Raw genomic sequence first — 21,830 nt, forward strand, 5'->3', positions numbered from 1 at the left:
AGCTATATGGACAGCTTTGCTGTGTGCTCTCTTTGCCACTTCCTGTAGGGATTGAGAATATCCCACAAGTAACTGTCGACAACTCCATCATTACCCCTACCCCGCACGCCCGATGTCTCGGGGTCACATTCGACTCAGATATTTCATTCACTCCTCACATTCAGTCATTGGCTAAAGCCTGCCGCTTTCACCTTAAAAACATCTCTAAAATTAGACACTTCCTTACACAAGACACAACTAAGATTTTAATCCACTCTCTCATTATTTCCCGCCTTGATTACTGCAACTCTGTCCTCTCTGGTCTCCCCACCTGCCGCCTAGCTCCTTTACAATCCATAATGAATGCCTCTGCCAGACTCATCTTCCTTACACGTCGCTCTTCATCTGCTGCGCCTCTCTGCCAATCCCTTCACTGGCTTCCTCTTGCCTCTAGGATCAAACACAAAACCCTCACTCTGACATACAAAGCCCTCAACTGCACTGCTCCCCCCTACATCTCAGACCTTGTCTCCAGATACTCTCCCTCCCGTCCCCTTCGCTCTGCTCATGACCTCCTACTCTCCTCCTCTCTTGTCACCTCATCACACTGCCGTTTACAGGACTTCTCCAGACTGGCTCCCATCTTGTGGAACTCTCTGCCTCGCTCCATAAGACTCTCTTCTAGTTTTAAAAGCTTCAAGGGCTCCCTAAAGACTCTACTGTTCAGGGACGCATACAACCTACGCTAACCTTTCCTAATACCAGTTCCTCTCCTCCACTGCAATCCCCTGAACCCTCTTAGCATGTAAGCCTAATAGTCCAGCTGTTTGTGGATCACCTTCTTAAGAGCTGACTACAACAGTGCAAACTCTTGGCAGGGCCCTCTACCATATAATTGTTTTGTTGTACTCCCCCTTGTTTATAGCGCTGCGGAATCTGTTGGCGCTCTACAAATAACCGATAATAATAATAATAAGGATGAATCCGTGGACTGAATACACCTAGTAAGAGAAATGTTCACTTTTTCACAAACTTTAGGTTTCTCACTGAAATTATTTACAAACAACTAATGCAATTATGGCATAAATGGTTGTAAATGCTTCTCTGGGATCCCCTTTCTTTAGAAATAGCAGACATGTATGGCTTTGGTGTTGCTTTTTGGTAATTAGAAGGCTGCTAAATGCCGCTGCGCACCACACGTGTATTATGCCCAGCAGTGAAGGGTTTAATTAGGGAGCTTGTAGGGAGCTTCTAGGGTTAATTTTAGCTGCAGTGTAGTGTAGTAGACAACCCCAAGTATTGATCTAGGCCCATTTTGGTATATTTCATTTCACCATTTCACCGCCAAATGCGATCAAATAAAAAAAAAAAGTTAAATTTTTCACAATTTTAGGTTTCTCACTGAAATTATTTACAAACAGCTTGTGCAATTATGGCACAAATGGTTGTAAATGCTTCTCTGGGATCCCTTTTCTTTAGAAATAGCAGACATGTATGGCTTTGGTGTTGCTTTTTGGTAATTAGAAGGCTGCTAAATGCCGCTGCGCACCACACGTGTATTATGCCCAGCAGTGAAGGGTTTAATTAGGGAGCTTGTAGGGAGTTTGTAGGGTTAATTTTAGCTTTAATGTAGTGTAGTAGACAACCCAAAGTATTGATCTAGGCCCATTTTGGTATATTTCATGCCACCATTTCACCGCCAAAAGCGATCAAATAAAAAAAAATTGTTCACTTTTTCACAAACATTTTCACAAACTTTAGGTTTCTCACTAAAATTATTTACAAACAACTTGTGAAATTATGGCACAAATGTTTGTAAATGCTTCTCTGGGATCCCCTTTGTTCAGTAATAGCAGACATACATGGCTTTGGTGTTGCTTTTTGGTAATTAGAAGGCCGCTAAATGCTGCTGCGCCTCACACGTGTATTATGGCTAGCAGTGAAGGGGTTAATTAGGTAGTTTGTAGGGAGCTTGCGGGGTTAATTTTAGCTTTAGTGTAGAGAACAGCCTCCCACCCGACACATCACACCCCCTGATCCCTCCCAAACAGCACCCTTCCCTCCCCACAATTGTGCCCGCCATCTTAAGTACTGGCAGAAAGTCTGCCAGTACTAAAATAAAAGTTATTTTTTAATATTTAAAAAAAAAATTAAGCATATTTACATATGCTGCTATGTAGGATCCCCCCTTAGTCCCCAACCTCCCTGATCCCCTCAAAACAGCTCTCTAACCCCCCCTTCTGCCTTATTTGGGGCCATCTTGGGTACTGGCAGCTGTCTGCCAGTACCCAGTTAGCAAAAAAAAATGTTTTTATTATTTGTAGTTAATTTTTTTCTGTAGGGTAGCTTCCCCCCCACATACTAACAATCCACTAGCCACCGATCTTGTTAAATTGAATATAATACCCCCCCCTTTTTTCCCCACTTCTAAATAAAATATTTCTGTAGTGTAGCGGTTCCCACCCGCTCCCTCCCTGTGCACACGCCCGCCCCCGCATCCCCATGCGCTTCTGCGCGTGCCCCCGGCCATCCCCGCCCACGATCCCGCCCCCCTCCGCATCATCCAGGGCTATCGATGGCCGCCACCCGCCTCCCACACCGGCTCCCACCCACCAACGAACTTAGCCGTTAATGTCCGGTGCAGAGAGGGCCACAGAGTGGCTCTCTCTGCATCGGATGGCTAAAAATGGTTATTGCAGGATGCCTCGATATCGAGGCATCACTGCAATAACCGGAAAGCAGCTGGAAGCGAGCAGGATCGCTTCCAGCTGCTTTCCACACCGAGGACGTGCAGGGTACGTCCTCAGGCGTTAACTGCCTTTTTTTTGAGGACGTACCCTGCACGTCCTCGGTCGTTAAGGGGTTAATAACCATGGTTTTGAAATGGGATGTTCAACAAGCTCATATAGGTGTGATGGTAAATCATCTATCTATCTATCTATCTACTATCCCTAATAGGCTTTAGTTGCTAACTGATGCAAAATAATTCACTCTATACTAACAATGTGACTATGGCTAGCCTTAAAGGGATATTAAACAGCGCTCCTATGATAAAAATAAATACTGGTATGTTAAATCAAAGTAAAAATAAAAACAAATCATCAAACAACTTACTAAATTTCCTAAAAAAAAATAGCACCTAGAAATTTTCAGTGTAGCCTTAACCCAGCCCCGGAATGTTATAAACTTAGCATAAAAATAAATAAATAAAAAGTAAAATCTATTTAAATAGATGAATAATACATTTTGCAATGCTTTCTATTACGTATAAGCAACTGCCTAGTGCTTTCTTTAACACAACATTGAAACTGACTGTTGTACATTCCTTTAGTGTCTGTAGACTAAAGCCCATATTGGGTTCTCCAAATAAGGCAAGTGGTGAGTGGAGTTTGGCTATTGAAAAACAATTGCAGCAAACAAAAGAAGGTGTTACTGTCCATTTAAATAAAAATATCCTTAAAGGGATGTGAAACCCAATTTTTTTTCTTTCAACATTCAAATAGAGCATGCAATTTTGAACAATTTACTAATTTTACTGCTATTATCCATTTTTCTCTTGGTATCTTTGGTTGAAAAGCAGGGGCGTAAGCTAAGGACCTGGCCTATTTCTGGAGGACTATATATGGCAGTAGCTTTGCAAAAACACTAGATGGCAGCACTATTTCCTGCCATACAGTGCTCCAGACACCTACCTAGCTATCTCTTCAACAAAGAATATCATGGGAATGAAGCAAATAAACATTACAAAAAAAAAAGGGTGTGGAAGTACTTTTATTATCACATGTACCACTTTCTCTTGTATGTACACACATTCATATATAAAATATAGTGCTAAAGACACGTGCACACTCCTGAAACTATCCAGGTATGCCCTCATAAAAAACAGAATTTATGCTTACCTGATAAATTACTTTCTCCAACGGTGTGTCCGGTCCACGGCGTCATCCTTACTTGTGGGATATTCTCTTCCCCAACAGGAAATGGCAAAGAGTCCCAGCAAAGCTGGTCACATGATCCCTCCTAGGCTCCGCCCACCCCAGTCATTCGACCGACGGACAGGAGGAAATATATATAGGAGAAATCATATGATACCGTGGTGACTGTAGTTAGAGAAAATAATTCATCAGACCTGATTAAAAAAAACAGGGCGGGCCGTGGACCGGACACACCGTTGGAGAAAGTAATTTATCAGGTAAGCATAAATTCTGTTTTCTCCAACATTGGTGTGTCCGGTCCACGGCGTCATCCTTACTTGTGGGAACCAATACCAAAGCTTTAGGACACGGATGAAGGGAGGGAGCAAATCAGGTCACCTAAACGGAAGGCACCACAGCTTGCAAAACCTTTCTCCCAAAAATAGCCTCCGAAGAAGCAAAAGTATCAAATTTGTAAAATTTGGCAAAAGTGTGCAGTGAAGACCAAGTCGCTGCCTTACATATCTGGTCAACAGAAGCCTCGTTCTTGAAGGCCCATGTGGAAGCCACAGCCCTAGTGGAGTGAGCTGTGATTCTTTCAGGAGGCTGCCGTCCGGCAGTCTCATAAGCCAAACGGATAATGCTCTTAAGCCAAAAGGAAAGAGAGGTAGAAGTCGCTTTTTGACCTCTCCTTTTACCAGAATAAACAACAAACAAGGATGATGTTTGTCTGAAATCTTTAGTAGCCTCTAAATAGAATTTTAGAGCACGGACAACGTCCAAATTGTGTAACAAACGCTCCTTCTTTGAAACTGGATTCAGACACAAAGAAGGTACAACTATCTCCTGGTTAATATTTTTGTTAGAAACAACTTTAGGAAGAAAACCAGGCTTAGTACGCAAAACCACCTTATCTGCATGGAACACCAGATAAGGAGGAGAACACTGCAGAGCAGATAACTCTGAAACTCTTCTAGCAGAAGAGATTGCAACCAAAAACAAAACTTTCCAAGATAGTAACTTAATATCTACGGAATGTAAGGGTTCAAACGGAACCCCTTGAAGAACTGAAAGAACAAGATTGAGACTCCAGGGAGGAGTCAAAGGTCTGTAAACAGGCTTGATCCTAACCAGAGCCTGAACAAATGCTTGAACATCTGGCATAGCTGCCAGTCTTTTGTGTAGTAAGACAGATAAAGCAGAGATCTGTCCCTTTAGAGAACTTGCAGATAATCCTTTCTCCAAACCTTCTTGTAGAAAGGATAGAATCTTAGGAATTTTTATCTTGTTCCATGGCAATCCTTTAGATTCACACCAACAGATATATTTTTTTATATTTTTTTTAGCCTGAATCAGAGTATCTATTACAGAATCTGAAAACCCACGCTTTGATAAAATCAAGCGTTCAATCTCCAAGCCGTCAGTTGGAGGGAAACCAGATTCGGATGTTCGAATGGACCCTGAACAAGAAGGTCCTGTCTCAAAGGTAGCTTCCATGGTGGAGCCGATGACATATTCACCAGGTCTGCATACCAAGTCCTGCATGGCCACGCAGGAGCTATCAAGATCACCAAGGCCCTCTCCTGATTGATCCTGGCTACCAGCCTGGGAATGAGAGGAAACGGTGGGAATACATAAGCTAGGTTGAAGGTCCAAGGTGCTACTAGTGCATCTACTAGAGTCGCCTTGGGATCCCTGGATCTGGACCCGTAGCAAGGAACCTTGAAGTTCTGACGAGACGCCATCAGATCCATGTCTGGAATGCCCCATAATTGAGTTAGTTGGGCAAAGATTTCCGGATGGAGTTCCCACTCCCCCGGATGGAATGTCTGACGACTCAGAAAATCCGCTTCCCAATTTTCCACTCCTGGGATGTGGATCGCAGACAAGTGGCAGGAGTGATCCTCCGCCCATTGAATTATCTTGGTCACTTCTTTCATCGCCAGGGAACTCCTTGTTCCCCCCTGATGATTGATATATGCAACAGTCGTCATGTTGTCTGATTGAAACCTTATGAATTTGGCCTTTGCTAGTTGAGGCCAAGCTTTGAGAGCATTGAATATCGCTCTCAGTTCCAGAATGTTTATTGGGAGAAGAGACTCTTCCCGAGACCATAAACCCTGAGCTTTCAGGGATTCCCAGACCGCGCCCCAGCCCACTAGACTGGTGTCGGTCGTGACAATGACCCACTCTGGTCTGCGGAAGCTCATTCCCTGTGACAGATTGTCCAGGGTCAGCCACCAACGGAGTGAATCTCTAGTCTTTTGATCTGCTTGAATCATCGGAGACAAGTCTGTATAATCCCCATTCCACTGTTTGAGCATGCACAGTTGTAATGGTCTTAGATGAATTTGTGCAAAAGGAACTATGTCCATTGTTGCAACCATCAAACCTATTACCTCCATGCACTGCGCTATGGAAGGACGAGGAACAGAGTGAAGTACTTGACAAGAGCTTAGAAGTTTTGATTTTCTGACCTCTGTCAGAAAAATCCTCATTTCTAAGGAATCTATTATTGTTCCCAAGAAGGGAACTCTTGTTGACGGGGACAGAGAACTTTTTTCTTTGTTCACCTTCCATCCGTGAGATCTGAGAAAGGCTAGGACGATGTCCGTATGAGCCTTTGCTTTTGACAGGGACGGCGCTTGAATTAGGATGTCGTCCAAGTAAGGTACTACTGCAATGCCCCTTGGTCTTAGAACCGCTAGAAGGGACCCTAGTACCTTTGTGAAAATTCTCGGAGCATTGGCTAATCCGAATGGAAGTGCCACAAACTGGTAATGCTTGTCCAGAAAAGCGAACCTTAGGAACTGATGATGTTCCTTGTGGATAGGAATATGTAGGTACGCATCCTTTAAATCCACGGTGGTCATAAATTGACTTTCCTGGATGGTGGGAAGGATCGTTCGAATGGTTTCCATTTTGAACGATGGAACCCTGAGAAATTTGTTTAGGATCTTCAGATCCAAAATTGGTCTGAATGTTCCCTCTTTTTTTGGGAACTACGAACAGATTTGAGTAAAATCCCATTCCTTGTTCTTTTATTGGAACTGGATGTATCACTCCCATCTTTAACAGGTCTTCTACGCAATGTAAGAATGCCTGTCTCTTTATTTGGTTTGAGGATAATTGAGACCTGTGGAACCTTCCCCTTGGGGGTAGTTCCTTGAATTCCAGAAGATAACCTTGAGAAACTATTTCTAGCGCCCAAGGATCCTGAACATCTCTTGCCCAAGCCTGAGCAAAGAGAGAGAGTCTGCCCCCTACTAGATCCGGTTCCGGATCGGGGGCTATCCCTTCATGCTGTTTTGGTAGCAGTGGTAGGCTTCTTGGCCTGCTTACCCTTGTTCCAGCCTTGCATTGGTTTCCAGGCTGGTTTGGGTTGTGAAGTATTACCCTCTTGCTTAGAGGATGCAGAATTAGAGGCTGGTCCGTTTCTGCGAAAGGGACGAAAATTAGGCTTATTTTTAGCCTTAAAAGACCTATCCTGTAGGAGGGCGTGGCCCTTTCCTCCAGTGAGGTCTGAAATAATCTCTTTCAAATCTGGTCCAAATAATGTTTTACCTTTGAAAGGAATGTTAAGCAATTTTGTCTTGGATGACACATCCGCTGACCAAGACTTTAGCCAAAGCGCTCTGCGCGCCACTATAGCAAACCCTGAATTTTTCGCCGCTAATCTAGCTAATTGCAAAGCGGCATCTAAAACAAAAGAGTTAGCCAATTTAAGTGCTTGAACTCTGTCCATAACCTCCTCATACGAAGATTCTCTACTGAGCGACTTTTCTAGTTCCTCGAACCAGAAGCACGCTGCCGTAGTGACAGGAACAATGCATGAAATTGGTTGTAGAAGGAACCCTTGCTGTACAAAAATCTTTTTAAGCAAACCCTCTAATTTTTTATCCATAGGATCTTTAAAAGCACAACTGTCTTCGATAGGAATAGTAGTGCGTTTGTTTAGAGTAGAAACCGCCCCCTCGACCTTGGGGACTGTCTGCCATAAGTCCTTTCTGGGGTCGACTATAGGAAATAATTTCTTAAATATCGGGGGGGGGGGGACAAAAGGTATGCCGGGCCTTTCCCACTCTTTATTTACTATGTCCGCCACCCGCTTGGGTATAGGAAAAGCGTCGGGGGGCACCGGAACCTCTAGGAACTTGTCCATCTTACATAATTTCTCTGGAATTACCAAATTGTCACAATCATCCAGAGTAGATAACACCTCCTTAAGCAGTGCGCGGAGATGTTCTAATTTAAATTTAAATGTCACAACATCAGTTTCAGCTTGATGAGAAATTTTTCCTGAATCTGAGATTTCTCCATCAGACAAAACCTCCCTCATGGCCCCTTGAGATTGGTGTGAGGGTATGTCAGAACAAATATCATCAGCGCCCTCCTGCTCTTCAGTGTTTAAAACAGAGCAATCGCGCTTTCTCTGATAAGTAGGCATTTTGGATAAAAGATTTGCTATGGAGTTATCCATTACAGCCGTTAATTGTTGCATGGTAATAAGTATTGGCGCACTAGATGTACTAGGGGCCTCCTGTGTGGGCAAAACTGGTGTAGACACATTAGGGGATGATGTAGTATCATGTTTACTCCCCTCATTTGATGAATCATATTGGGCAATATCATCATCTGTGGCATTACTGTCCTTACTTTGTTTGGACACTATGGCACACTTATCACATAAATTTAAATGGGGAGACACATTGGCTTTCATACATATAGAACATAGCTTATCTGCTGGTACAGACATGTTAAACAGGCTTAAACTTGTCAATCAAGCACAAAAACAGAATTTATGTTTACCTGATAAATTTCTTTCTCCAACGGTGTGTCCGGTCCACGGCGTCATCCTTACTTGTGGGATATTCTCTTCCCCAACAGGAAATGGCAAAGAGCCCAGCAAAGCTGGTCACATGATCCCTCCTAGGCTCCGCCTACCCCAGTCATTCGACCGACGTTAAGGAGGAATATTTGCATAGGAGAAACCATATGGTACCGTGGTGACTGTAGTTAAAGAAAATAAAATATCAGACCTGATTAAAAAAAACCAGGGCGGGCCGTGGACCGGACACACCGTTGGAGAAAGAAATTTATCAGGTAAACATAAATTCTGTTTTCTCCAACATAGGTGTGTCCGGTCCACGGCGTCATCCTTACTTGTGGGAACCAATACCAAAGCTTTAGGACACGGATGAAGGGAGGGAGCAAATCAGGTCACCTAAATGGAAGGCACCACGGCTTGCAAAACCTTTCTCCCAAAAATAGCCTCAGAAGAAGCAAAAGTATCAAACTTGTAAAATTTGGTAAAAGTGTGCAGTGAAGACCAAGTCGCTGCCCTACATATCTGATCAACAGAAGCCTCATTCTTGAAGGCCCATGTGGAAGCCACAGCCCTAGTGGAATGAGCTGTGATTCTTTCGGGAGGCTGCCGTCCGGCAGTCTCGTAAGCCAATCTGATGATGCTTTTAATCCAAAAAGAGAGAGAGGTAGAAGTTGCTTTTTGACCTCTCCTTTTACCTGAATAAACAACAAACAAGGAAGATGTGTGTCTAAAATCCTTTGTAGCATCTAAATAGAATTTTAGAGCGCGAACAACATCCAAATTGTGCAACAAACGTTCCTTCTTTGAAACTGGTTTTGGACACAGAGAAGGTACGATAATCTCCTGGTTAATGTTTTTGTTAGAAACAACTTTTGGAAGAAAACCAGGTTTAGTACGTAAAACCACCTTATCTGCATGGAACACCAGATAAGGAGGAGAACACTGCAGAGCAGATAATTCTGAGACTCTTCTAGCAGAAGAAATCGCAACTAAAAACAAAACTTTCCAAGATAATAACTTAATATCAACGGAATGTAAGGGTTCAAACGGAACCCCCTGAAGAACTGAAAGAACTAAATTGAGACTCCAAGGAGGAGTCAAAGGTTTGTAAACAGGCTTGATTCTAACCAGAGCCTGAACAAAGGCTTGAACATCTGGCACAGCTGCCAGCTTTTTGTGAAGTAATACCGACAAGGCAGAAATCTGTCCCTTCAGGGAACTTGCAGATAATCCTTTTTCCAATCCTTCTTGAAGGAAGGATAGAATCCTAGGAATCTTAACCTTGTCCCAAGGGAATCCTTTAGATTCACACCAACAGATATATTTTTTCCAAATTTTGTGGTAAATCTTTCTAGTCACAGGCTTTCTGGCCTGAACAAGAGTATCGATCACAGAATCTGAGAATCCTCGCTTCGATAAAATCAAGCGTTCAATCTCCAAGCAGTCAGCTGGAGTGAAACCAGATTCGGATGTTCGAACGGACCCTGAACAAGAAGGTCTCGTCTCAAAGGTAGCTTCCAAGGTGGAGCCGATGACATATTCACCAGATCTGCATACCAAGTCCTGCGTGGCCACGCAGGAGCTATCAAGATCACCGACGCCCTCTCCTGCTTGATCCTGGCTATCAGCCTGGGGATGAGAGGAAATGGCGGGAACACATAAGCTAGTTTGAAGGTCCAAGGTGCTACTAGTGCATCCACTAGAGCCGCCTTGGGATCCCTGGATCTGGCCCCGTAGCAAGGAACTTTGAAGTTCTGACGAGAGGCCATCAGATCCATGTCTGGAATGCCCCACAGGTGAGTGACTTGGGCAAAGATTTCCGGATGGAGTTGCCACTCCCCCGGATGCAATGTCTGACGACTCAGAAAATCCGCTTCCCAATTTTCCACTCCTGGGATGTGGATAGCAGACAGGTGGCAGGAGTGAGACTCCGCCCAAAGAATAATTTTGGTTACTTCTTCCATCGCTAGGGAACTCCTTGTTCCCCCCTGATGGTTGATGTACGCAACAGTCGTCATGTTGTCTGATTGAAACCGTATGAACCTGGTCCTCGCAAGCTGGGGCCAGGCCTGGAGAGCATTGAATATCGCTCTCAGTTCCAGAATATTTATCGGTAGAAGAGATTCTTCCCGAGACCAAAGACCCTGAGCTTTCAGGGATCCCCAGACCGCGCCCCAGCCTATCAGACTGGCGTCGGTCGTGACAATGACCCACTCTGGTCTGTGGAACATCATCCCTTGAGACAGATTGTCCAGGGACAGCCACCAACGGAGTGAGTCTCTGGTCCTCTGATTTACTTGTATCTTCGGAGACAAGTCTGTATAGTCCCCATTCCACTGACTGAGCATGCACAGTTGTAATGGTCTTAGATGAATGCGCGCAAAAGGAACTATGTCCATCGCCGCCACCATCAACCCGATCACTTCCATGCACTGAGCTATGGAAGGAAGAGGAACGGAATGAAGTATCCGACAAGAGTCCAGAAGCTTTGTTTTTCTGGCCTCTGTTAGAAAGATCCTCATTTCTAAGGAGTCTATAATTGTTCCCAAGAAGGGAACCCTTGTTGACGGGGATAGAGAACTCTTTTCCACGTTCACTTTCCAGCCGTGAGATCTGAGAAAGGCCAGGACAATGTCCGTGTGAGCCTTTGCTTGAGGAAGGGACGACGCTTGAATCAGAATGTCGTCCAGGTAAGGTACTACTGCAATGCCCCTTGGTCTTAGCACCGCTAGAAGGGACCCTAGTACCTTTGTGAAAATCCTTGGAGCAGTGGCTAATCCGAAAGGAAGCGCCACGAACTGGTAATGTTTGTCCAGGAATGCAAACCTTAGGAACCGATGATGTTCCTTGTGGATAGGAATATGTAGATACGCATCCTTTAAATCCACCGTGGTCATGAATTGACCTTCCTGGATGGAAGGAAGGATAGTTCGAATGGTTTCCATCTTGAACGATGGGACCTTGAGAAATTTGTTTAAGATCTTGAGATCTAGGATTGGTCTGAACGTTCCCTCTTTTTTGGGAACTATGAACAGATTGGAGTAGAACCCCATCCCTTGTTCTCTTAATGGAACAGGATGAATCACTCCCATTTTTAACAGGTCTTCTACACAATGTAAGAACGCCTGTCTTTTTATGTGGTCTGAAGACAACTGCGACCTGTGGAACCTCCCCCTTGGGGGAAGTCCCTTGAATTCCAGAAGATAACCCTGGGAGACTATTTCTAGCGCCCAAGGATCCAGAACATCTCTTGCCCAAGCCTGAGCGAAGAGAGAGAGTCTGCCCCCCACCAGATCCGGTCCCGGATCGGGGGCCAATATTTCATGCTGTCTTGGTAGCAGTGGCAGGTTTCTTGGCCTGCTTTCCCTTGTTCCAGCCTTGCATTGGTCTCCAAGCTGGCTTGGCCTGAGCAGTATTACCCTCTTGCTTAGAGGACGTAGCACCTTGGGCTGGTCCGTTTTTACGAAAGGGACGAAAATTAGGTCTATTTTTTGCCTTGAAAGGCCGATCCTGAGGAAGGGCGTGGCCCTTACCCCCAGTGATATCAGAGATAATCTCTTTCAAGTCAGGACCAAACAACGTTTTCCCCTTGAAAGGAATGTTTAGTAGCTTGTTCTTGGAAGACGCATCAGCCGACCAAGATTTCAACCAAAGCGCTCTGCGCGCCACAATAGCAAACCCAGAGTTCTTAGCCGCTAACTTAGCCAATTGCAAAGAGGCGTCTAGAGTGAAAGAATTAGCCAATTTGAGAGCATTGATTCTGTCCATAATCTCCTCATAAGGAGGAGAGTCACTATCGAGCACCTTAAGCAGTTCATCAAACCAGAAATATGCGGCAGTAGTGACAGGGACAATTCTTTTATAAGTATCAGAGCTCCTCTCACATGCGACTGCATGCCATGCCTCTCAAAAACAAGTGCGCAACACCGGCGCGAAAATGAGACTCTGCCTATGCTTTGGGAAAGCCCCTAAAGAATAAGGTGTCTAAAACAGTGCCTGCCGATATTATTATATCAAAATACCCAGATAAAATGATTCCTCAAGGCTAAATATGTGTTAATAATCAATCGATTTAGCCCAGAAAAAGTCTACAGTTTAAATAAGCCCTTATGAAGCCCTTATTTACAATCGTAATAAACATGGCTTACCGGATCCCATAGGGAAAATGACAGCTTCCAGCATTACATCGTCTTGTTAGAATGTGTCATACCTCAAGCAGCAAGGGACTGCAAACTGTTCCCCCAACTGAAGTTAATTGCTCTCAACAGTCCTGTGTGGAACAGCCATGGATTTTAGTTACGGTTGCTAAAATCATTTTCCTCATACAAACAGAATTCTTCATCTCTTTTCTGTTTCTGAGTAAATAGTACGTACCAGCACTATTTGAAAATAACAAACTCTTGATTGAATAATGAAAAACTACAGTTAAACACTAAAAAACTCTAAGCCATCTCCGTGGAGATGTTGCCTGTACAACGGCAAAGAGAATGACTGGGGTAGGCGGAGCCTAGGAGGGATCATGTGACCAGCTTTGCTGGGCTCTTTGCCATTTCCTGTTGGGGAAGAGAATATCCCACAAGTAAGGATGACGCCGTGGACCGGACACACCTATGTTGGAGAAAAACGTTTTAAAATAAAACCGTTACTGTTTCTTTAAATTTCAAACTGAAAACACTTTATTACTGAATATGTGAAAAAGTATGAAGGAATTGTTCAAAAATTACCAAAATTTCACCACAGTGTCTTAAAGCATTAAACGTATTGCACACCAAATTTCAGAGCTTTAACCCTTAAAATAACGGAACCGGAGCCGTTTTTACATTTAACCCCTATACAGTCCCAGCTATATGCTTTGCTGAGACCCAACCAAGCCCAGAGGTGAATACGATACCAAATGACGCCTTCTATAAGCTTTTTCAGTGATTCTTAGCTCCTCACACATGCATCTGCATGCCTTGCTCTCCAAAAACAACTGCGCATTAATGGCGCGAAAATGAGGCTCTGTCTATAACTAGAAAAGGCCCCCATCTGAAAAACAGAATTTATGTTTACCTGATAAATTACTTTCTCCAACGGTGTGTCCGGTCCACGGCGTCATCCTTACTTGTGGGATATTCTCTTCCCCAACAGGAAATGGCAAAGAGCCCAGCAAAGCTGGTCACATGATCCCTCCTAGGCTCCGCCTACCCCAGTCATTCGACCGACGTTAAGGAGGAATATTTGCATAGGAGAAACCATATGGTACCGTGGTGACTGTAGTTAAAGAAAATAAATTATCAGACCTGATTAAAAAAACCAGGGCGGGCCGTGGACCGGACACACCGTTGGAGTAATTTATCAGGTAAACATAAATTCTGTTTTCTCCAACATAGGTGTGTCCGGTCCACGGCGTCATCCTTACTTGTGGGAACCAATACCAAAGCTTTAGGACACGGATGAAGGGAGGGAGCAAATCAGGTCACCTAAATGGAAGGCACCACGGCTTGCAAAACCTTTCTCCCAAAAATAGCCTCAGAAGAAGCAAAAGTATCAAACTTGTAAAATTTGGTAAAAGTGTGCAGTGAAGACCAAGTCGCTGCCCTACATATCTGATCAACAGAAGCCTCGTTCTTGAAGGCCCATGTGGAAGCCACAGCCCTAGTGGAATGAGCTGTGATTCTTTCGGGAGGCTGCCGTCCGGCAGTCTCGTAAGCCAATCTGATGATGCTTTTAATCCAAAAAGAGAGAGAGGTAGAAGTTGCTTTTTGACCTCTCCTTTTACCAGAATAAACAACAAACAAGGAAGATGTTTGTCTAAAATCCTTTGTAGCATCTAAATAGAATTTTAGAGCGCGAACAACATCCAAATTGTGCAACAAACGTTCCTTCTTTGAAACTGGTTTCGGACACAGAGAAGGTACGATAATCTCCTGGTTAATGTTTTTGTTAGAAACAACTTTTGGAAGAAAACCAGGTTTAGAACGTAAAACCACCTTATCTGCATGAAACACCAGATAAGGAGGAGAACACTGCAGAGCAGATAATTCTGAAACTCTTCTAGCAGAAGAAATTGCAACTAAAAACAAAACTTTCCAAGATAATAACTTAATATCAACGGAATGCAAGGGTTCAAACGGAACCCCCTGAAGAACTGAAAGAACTAAATTGAGACTCCAAGGAGGAGTCAAAGGTTTGTAAACAGGCTTAATTCTAACCAGAGCCTGAACAAAGGCTTGAACATCTGGCACAGTAGCCAGTCTTTTGTGAAGTAACACCGACAAGGCAGAAATCTGTCCCTTCAGGGAACTTGCAGATAATCCTTTTTCCAATCCTTCTTGAAGGAAGGATAGAATCCTAGGAATCTTAACCTTGTCCCAAGAGAATCCTTTAGATTCACACCAACAGATATATTTTTTCCAAACTTTGTGGTAAATCTTTCTAGTTACAGGCTTTCTGGCCTGAACAAGAGTATCAATAACAGAATCTGAGAACCCTCGCTTCGATAAAATCAAGCGTTCAATCTCCAAGCAGTCAGCTGGAGTGAAACCAGATTCGGATGTTCGAACGGACCCTGAACAAGAAGGTCTCGTCTCAAAGGTAGCTTCCAAGGTGGAGCCGATGACATATTCACCAGATCTGCATACCAAGTCCTGCGTGGCCACGCAGGAGCTATCAAGATCACCGACGCCCTCTCCTGATTGATCCTGGCTACCAGCCTGGGGATGAGAGGAAACGGCGGGAACACATAAGCTAGTTTGAAGGTCCAAGGTGCTACTAGTGCATCCACTAGAGCCGCCTTGGGATCCCTGGATCTGGACCCGTAGCAAGGAACTTTGAAGTTCTGACGAGAGGCCATCAGATCCATGTCTGGAATGCCCCACAGCTGAGTGACTTGGGCAAAGATTTCCGGATGGAGTTCCCACTCCCCCGGATGCAATGTCTGACGACTCAGAAAATCCGCTTCCCAATTTTCCACTCCTGGGATGTGGATAGCAGACAGGTGGCAGGAGTGAGACTCCGCCCATAGAATGATTTTGGTCACTTCTTCCATCGCTAGGGAACTCCTTGTTCCCCCCTGATGGTTGATGTACGCAACAGTTGTCATGTTGTCTGATTGAAACCGTATGAACTTGGCCCTCGCTAGCTGAGGCCAAGCCTTGAGAGCATTGAATATCGCTCTCAGTTCCAGAATATTTATCGGTAGAAGAGATTCTTCCCGAGACCAAAGACCCTGAGCTTTCAGGGATCCCCAGACCGCGCCCCAGCCCATCAGACTGGCGTCGGTCGTGACAATGACCCACTCTGGTCTGCGGAATGTCATCCCTTGTGACAGGTTGTCCAGGGACAGCCACCAACGGAGTGAGTCTCTGGCCCTCTGATTTACTTGTATCTTCGGAGACAAGTCTGTATAGTCCCCATTCCACTGACTGAGCATGCACAGTTGTAATGGTCTTAGATGAATGCGCGCAAAAGGAACTATGTCCATTGCCGCTACCATCAACCCGATCACTTCCATGCACTGAGCTATGGAAGGAAGAGGAACGGAATGAAGTATCCGACAAGAGTCTAGAAGCTTTGTTTTTCTGGCCTCTGTCAGAAAAATCCTCATTTCTAAGGAGTCTATTATTGTTCCCAAGAAGGGAACCCTTGTTGACGGGGATAGAGAACTCTTTTCCACGTTCACTTTCCACCCGTGAGATCTGAGAAAGGCCAGGACAATGTCCGTGTGAGCCTTTGCTTGAGGAAGGGACGACGCTTGAATCAGAATGTCGTCCAAGTAAGGTACTACAGCAATGCCCCTTGGTCTTAGCACAGCTAGAAGGGACCCTAGTACATTTGTGAAAATCCTTGGAGCAGTGGCTAATCCGAAAGGAAGCGCCACGAACTGGTAATGTTTGTCCAGGAATGCGAACCTTAGGAACCGATGATGTTCCTTGTGGATAGGAATATGTAGATACGCATCCTTTAAATCCACCGTGGTCATGAATTGACCTTCCTGGATGGAAGGAAGAATAGTTCGAATGGTTTCCATCTTGAACGATGGAACCTTGAGAAACTTGTTTAAGATCTTGAGATCTAAGATTGGTCTGAACGTTCCCTCTTTTTTGGGAACTATGAACAGATTGGAGTAGAACCCCATCCCTTGTTCTCTTAATGGAACAGGATGAATCACTCCCACTTTTAACAGGTCTTCTACACAATGTAAGAATGCCTGTCTTTTTATGTGGTCTGAAGACAACTGAGACCTGTGGAACCTCCCCCTTGGGGGAGGTCCCTTGAATTCCAGAAGATAACCTTGGGAGACTATTTCTAGCGCCCAAGGATCCAGAACATCTCTTGCCCAGGCCTGAGCGAAGAGAGAGAGTCTGCCCCCCACCAGATCCGGTCCCGGATCGGGGGCCAACATTTCATGCTGTCTTGGTAGCAGTGGCAGGTTTCTTGGCCTGCTTTCCCTTGTTCCAGCCTTGCATTGGTCTCCAAGCTGGCTTGGCTTGAGAAGTATTACCCTCTTGCTTAGAGGACGTAGCACCTTGGGCTGGTCCGTTTCTACGAAAGGGACGAAAATTAGGTTTATTTTTTGCCTTGAAAGGCCGATCCTGAGGAAGGGCGTGGCCCTTACCCCCAGTGATATCAGAGATAATCTCTTTCAAGTCAGGGCCAAACAGCGTTTTCCCCTTGAAAGGAATGTTAAGTAGCTTGTTCTTGGAAGACGCATCAGCCGACCAAGATTTCAACCAAAGCGCTCTGCGCGCCACGATAGCAAACCCAGAATTCTTAGCCGCTAACCTAGCCAATTGCAAAGTGGCGTCTAGGGTGAAAGAATTAGCCAATTTGAGAGCATTGATTCTGTCCATAATCTCCTCCAAAGGAGGAGAATCATTATCGACCGCTCTTATCAGATCATCGAACCAGAAACATGCGGCTGTAGCGACAGGGACAATGCATGAAATTGGTTGTAGAAGGTAACCTTGCTGAACAAACATCTTTTTAAGCAAACCTTCTAATTTTTTATCCATAGGATCTTTGAAAGCACAACTATCCTCTATGGGTATAGTGGTGCGTTTGTTTAAAGTGGAAACCGCTCCCTCGACCTTGGGGACTGTCTGCCATAAGTCCTTTCTGGGGTCGACCATAGGAAACAATTTTTTAAATATGGGGGGAGGGACGAAAGGAATACCGGGCCTTTCCCATTCTTTATTAACAATGTCCGCCACCCGCTTGGGTATAGGAAAAGCTTCTGGGAGCCCCGGCACCTCTAGGAACTTGTCCATTTTACAAAGTTTCTCTGGGATGACCAACTTGTCACAATCATCCAGAGTGGATAATACCTCCTTAAGCAGAATGCGGAGATGTTCCAACTTAAATTTAAATGCAATCACATCAGGTTCAGCCTGTTGAGAAATGTTCCCTGAATCAGTAATTTCTCCCTCAGACAAAACCTCCCTGGCCCCATCAGACTGGGTTAGGGGCCCTTCAGAAATATTATTATCAGCGTCGTCATGCTCTTCAGTATCTAAAACAGAGCAGCCGCGCTTACGCTGATAAGTGTTCATTTTGGCTAAAATGTTTTTGACAGAATTATCCATTACAGCCGTTAATTGTTGCATAGTAAGGAGTATTGGCGCGCTAGATGTACTAGGGGCCTCCTGAGTGGGCAAGACTCGTGTAGACGAAGGAGGGAATGATGCAGTACCATGCTTACTCCCCTCACTTGAGGAATCATCTTGGGCATCATTATCATTATCACATAAATCACATTTATTTAAATGAATAGGAATTCTGGCTTCCCCACATTCAGAACACAGTCTATCTGGTAGTTCAGACATGTTAAACAGGCATAAACTTGATAACAAAGTACAAAAAACGTTTTAAAATAAAACCGTTACTGTCACTTTAAATTTTAAACTGAACACACTTTATTACTGCAATTGCGAAAAAACATGAAGGAATTGTTCAAAATTCACCAAATTTTCACCACAGTGTCTTAAAGCCTTAAAAGTATTGCACACCAAATTTGGAAGCTTTAACCCTTAAAATAACGGAACCGGAGCCGTTTTGAACATTAACCCCTTTACAGTCCCTGGTATCTGCTTTGCTGAGACCCAACCAAGCCCAAAGGGGAATACGATACCAAATGACGCCTTCAGAAAGTCTTTTCTAAGTATCAGAGCTCCTCTCACATGCGACTGCATGCCATGCCTCTCAAAAACAAGTGCGCCACACCGGCGCGAAAATGAGGCTCTGCTTATGCTTTGGGAAAGCCCCTAAGAATAAGGTGTCTAAAACAGTGCCTGTCGATATTATTATATCAAAATACCCAGATAAAATGATTCCTCAAGGCTAAATATGTGTTAATAATGAATCGATTTAGCCCAGAAAAAGTCTACAGTTTTAATAAGCCCTTGTGAAGCCCTTATTTACGATCGAAATAAACATGGCTTACCGGATCCCATAGGGAAAATGACAGCTTCCAGCATTACATCGTCTTGTTAGAATGTGTCATACCTCAAGCAGCAAGAGACTGCACACTGTTCCCCCAACTGAAGTTAATTGCTCTCAACAGTCCTGTGTGGAACAGCCATGGATTTTAGTGACGGTTGCTAAAATCATTTTCCTCATACAAACAGAAATCTTCATCTCTTTTCTGTTTCTGAGTAAATAGTACATACCAGCACTATTTCAAAATAACAAACTCTTGATTGAATAATAAAAACTACAGTTAAACACTAAAAAACTCTAAGCCATCTCCGTGGAGATGTTGCCTGTACAACGGCAAAGAGAATGACTGGGGTAGGCGGAGCCTAGGAGGGATCATGTGACCAGCTTTGCTGGGCTCTTTGCCATTTCCTGTTGGGGAAGAGAATATCCCACAAGTAAGGATGACGCCGTGGACCGGACACACCTATGTTGGAGAAAAGGTGTCCAACACAGTGCCTGCCGTTTTTCTAAACGTTCCCCAAGATTATAATACCAATTATTAGTTAGAATCTGCATAATATGCCTAGTAAAGCAATCGTTTTAGCCCAGAAAAATGTCTACCAGTTTTGAAGCCCTTTTTGAAGCCCTTTATTCTTTTATGTTTAACTAAGAAAATGGCTTACCGGTCCCCATGAGGGGAAATGACAGCCTTCCAGCATTACATGGTCTTGTTAGAAATATGGCTAGTCATACCTTAAGCAGAAAGGTCTGCTAACTGTTTCCTCCAACTGAAGTTACTTCATCTCAACAGTCCTGTGTGGAAACAGCAATCGATTTTAGTTACTGTCTGCTAAAATCATCTTCCTCTTACAAACAGAAATCTTCATCCTTTTTCTGTTTCAGAGTAAATAGTACATACCAGCACTATTTTAAAATAACAAACACTTGATAGAAGAATAAAAACTACATTTAAACACCAAAAAACTCTTAACCATCTCCGTGTAGATGTTGCCTGTGGAACGGCAAAGAGAATGACTGGGGTGGGCGGAGCCTAGGAGGGATCATGTGACCAGCTTTGCTGGGACTCTTTGCCATTTCCTGTTGGGGAAGAGAATATCCCACAAGTAAGGATGACGCCGTGGACCGGACACACCAATGTTGGAGAAAGAAGATTCTTTTTATTAAAGGATACCAAGAGAAAGAAGTATATTTCATAATATATTCAATTGCATCATTTATTTTTAATTGTATGATCAATCTGAATAATAAAAACCACATCCCTTTAATAAGACACCAGACACATGATAAGCAATAAACTAGTTTTACTAGACAACAGACGATACATTTTGTGCACTTGAAAAGATGAAATATTTTATTTTACTTTAAGAAAATACAAACAGTTGTGTGTTAGTTTTATTGTATAATGTATTTCTCCCAACCTGAGGGGAATAAAAATATTTCTAAGCTATTACTTACTTTAAAGCCACCTCCAACTTCACCAATCACATTCTCCACAGGCACCTTTGTATTTTCAAAATGTAGTTCACATGCTAGAAAAAAATAAATGAAGATTAAATGGCAAATTTACCATTTACAGAGTATGATCTGATTGACATCACAGATATGATCTGAATTATACAAAATATTTTACACTGTGCTGCTGTCTGTATGCAGTTTTTCTTCTTTAAAATTCTTTTTTTAAATGTTACAAACCAATACATCTGTATTTCTCAGCCTTTGTTTGTACCAAGAGGCATACATTTTTGTACCCCAGCTGCAACACATAAAAATTATTAGGTTTTAATAAGAGGCAATTGTGCATAGCCCACAATTTGAAACATTTATGTCAGATATAGTTTTCTGTTTTTAGGAATTTATTTTAAAATACAGTACATGGATACTAAAATCTAAACTTTTTAAATAATATTTTTTTAAAAAATTAAAATGATCAAAGAGTACTTTTTTCCCCGTTTGTAAGTCACATTTGTCTGTCTGTGTCTTTGGTTTGGTTTTTGTGTTCTAAAATGCAAATAATCTATACTATAATCACGTTTGTAACACGTCCGTTGCCACCGGCAGTTGCGCACGCATCCTCAAAGGAATGTTAGCTGCGCGCACAGCCAAAAGAAACCACCTGGATGCAGCGTAGGCAAACGAAGCCTTAAAAAAAAAAAAAAAAAAAGTAACCGCCTGCAAGAAATAAAAACGCCTAACCTCCCGCACAGTATTAACACCTAAATCGCCAACCCCCACATCGCAAAATGATAAAGTAATTAAACCCTAATACGCAAATTAAACAACGCAAGTAACATAATTAAAAATATTAACCCCTAAACCGCCAACCCCCCACATTACAATAAACCTAATTAACCTATTAACCCCTAAAACCGCCAACCCTCCACATCGCAATAAACCTAATTAACCTATTAACCCCTAAACCGAACCCCCCCACATCGCTATAAACCTAATGAAACCTATTAACTCCTAAACCGCCATCCCCCCACAATGCAAATAACTAATTTATATACTAAGCCCCCTAACCTAACACTCCATAAATTAACCCCAATACTAAGTTACAATTAAAATAAAACCTAACATTAAATTACAAAAATATTAATCTAGAATTAAAAAAAAATCCTATTTTTAAAAATTAAACCTGATCCCTATGAAAATAAAAACACCCCCTAATCTATACTAAACTACCAATAGCC

At 43.3% G+C, this 21,830-nt stretch overlaps 1 protein-coding gene across 1 annotated transcript in view; it reads right to left on the minus strand.

Moving 5' to 3' along the window:
- The window catches only part of ACAD9 (acyl-CoA dehydrogenase family member 9), an 816,466-nt gene that overhangs the window by 305,242 nt on the left and 489,394 nt on the right, over window positions 1-21,830 (minus strand). The window contains exon 8 of the mRNA XM_053721049.1: window positions 20,596-20,669. Coding sequence (XP_053577024.1) covers window positions 20,596-20,669 — 74 coding nt within the window. The remainder of the gene's footprint in view (window positions 1-20,595; window positions 20,670-21,830) is intronic.

Source organism: Bombina bombina, chromosome 7 (assembly GCF_027579735.1).
Source record: "Bombina bombina isolate aBomBom1 chromosome 7, aBomBom1.pri, whole genome shotgun sequence".
Taxonomy (NCBI): domain Eukaryota; kingdom Metazoa; phylum Chordata; class Amphibia; order Anura; family Bombinatoridae; genus Bombina; species Bombina bombina.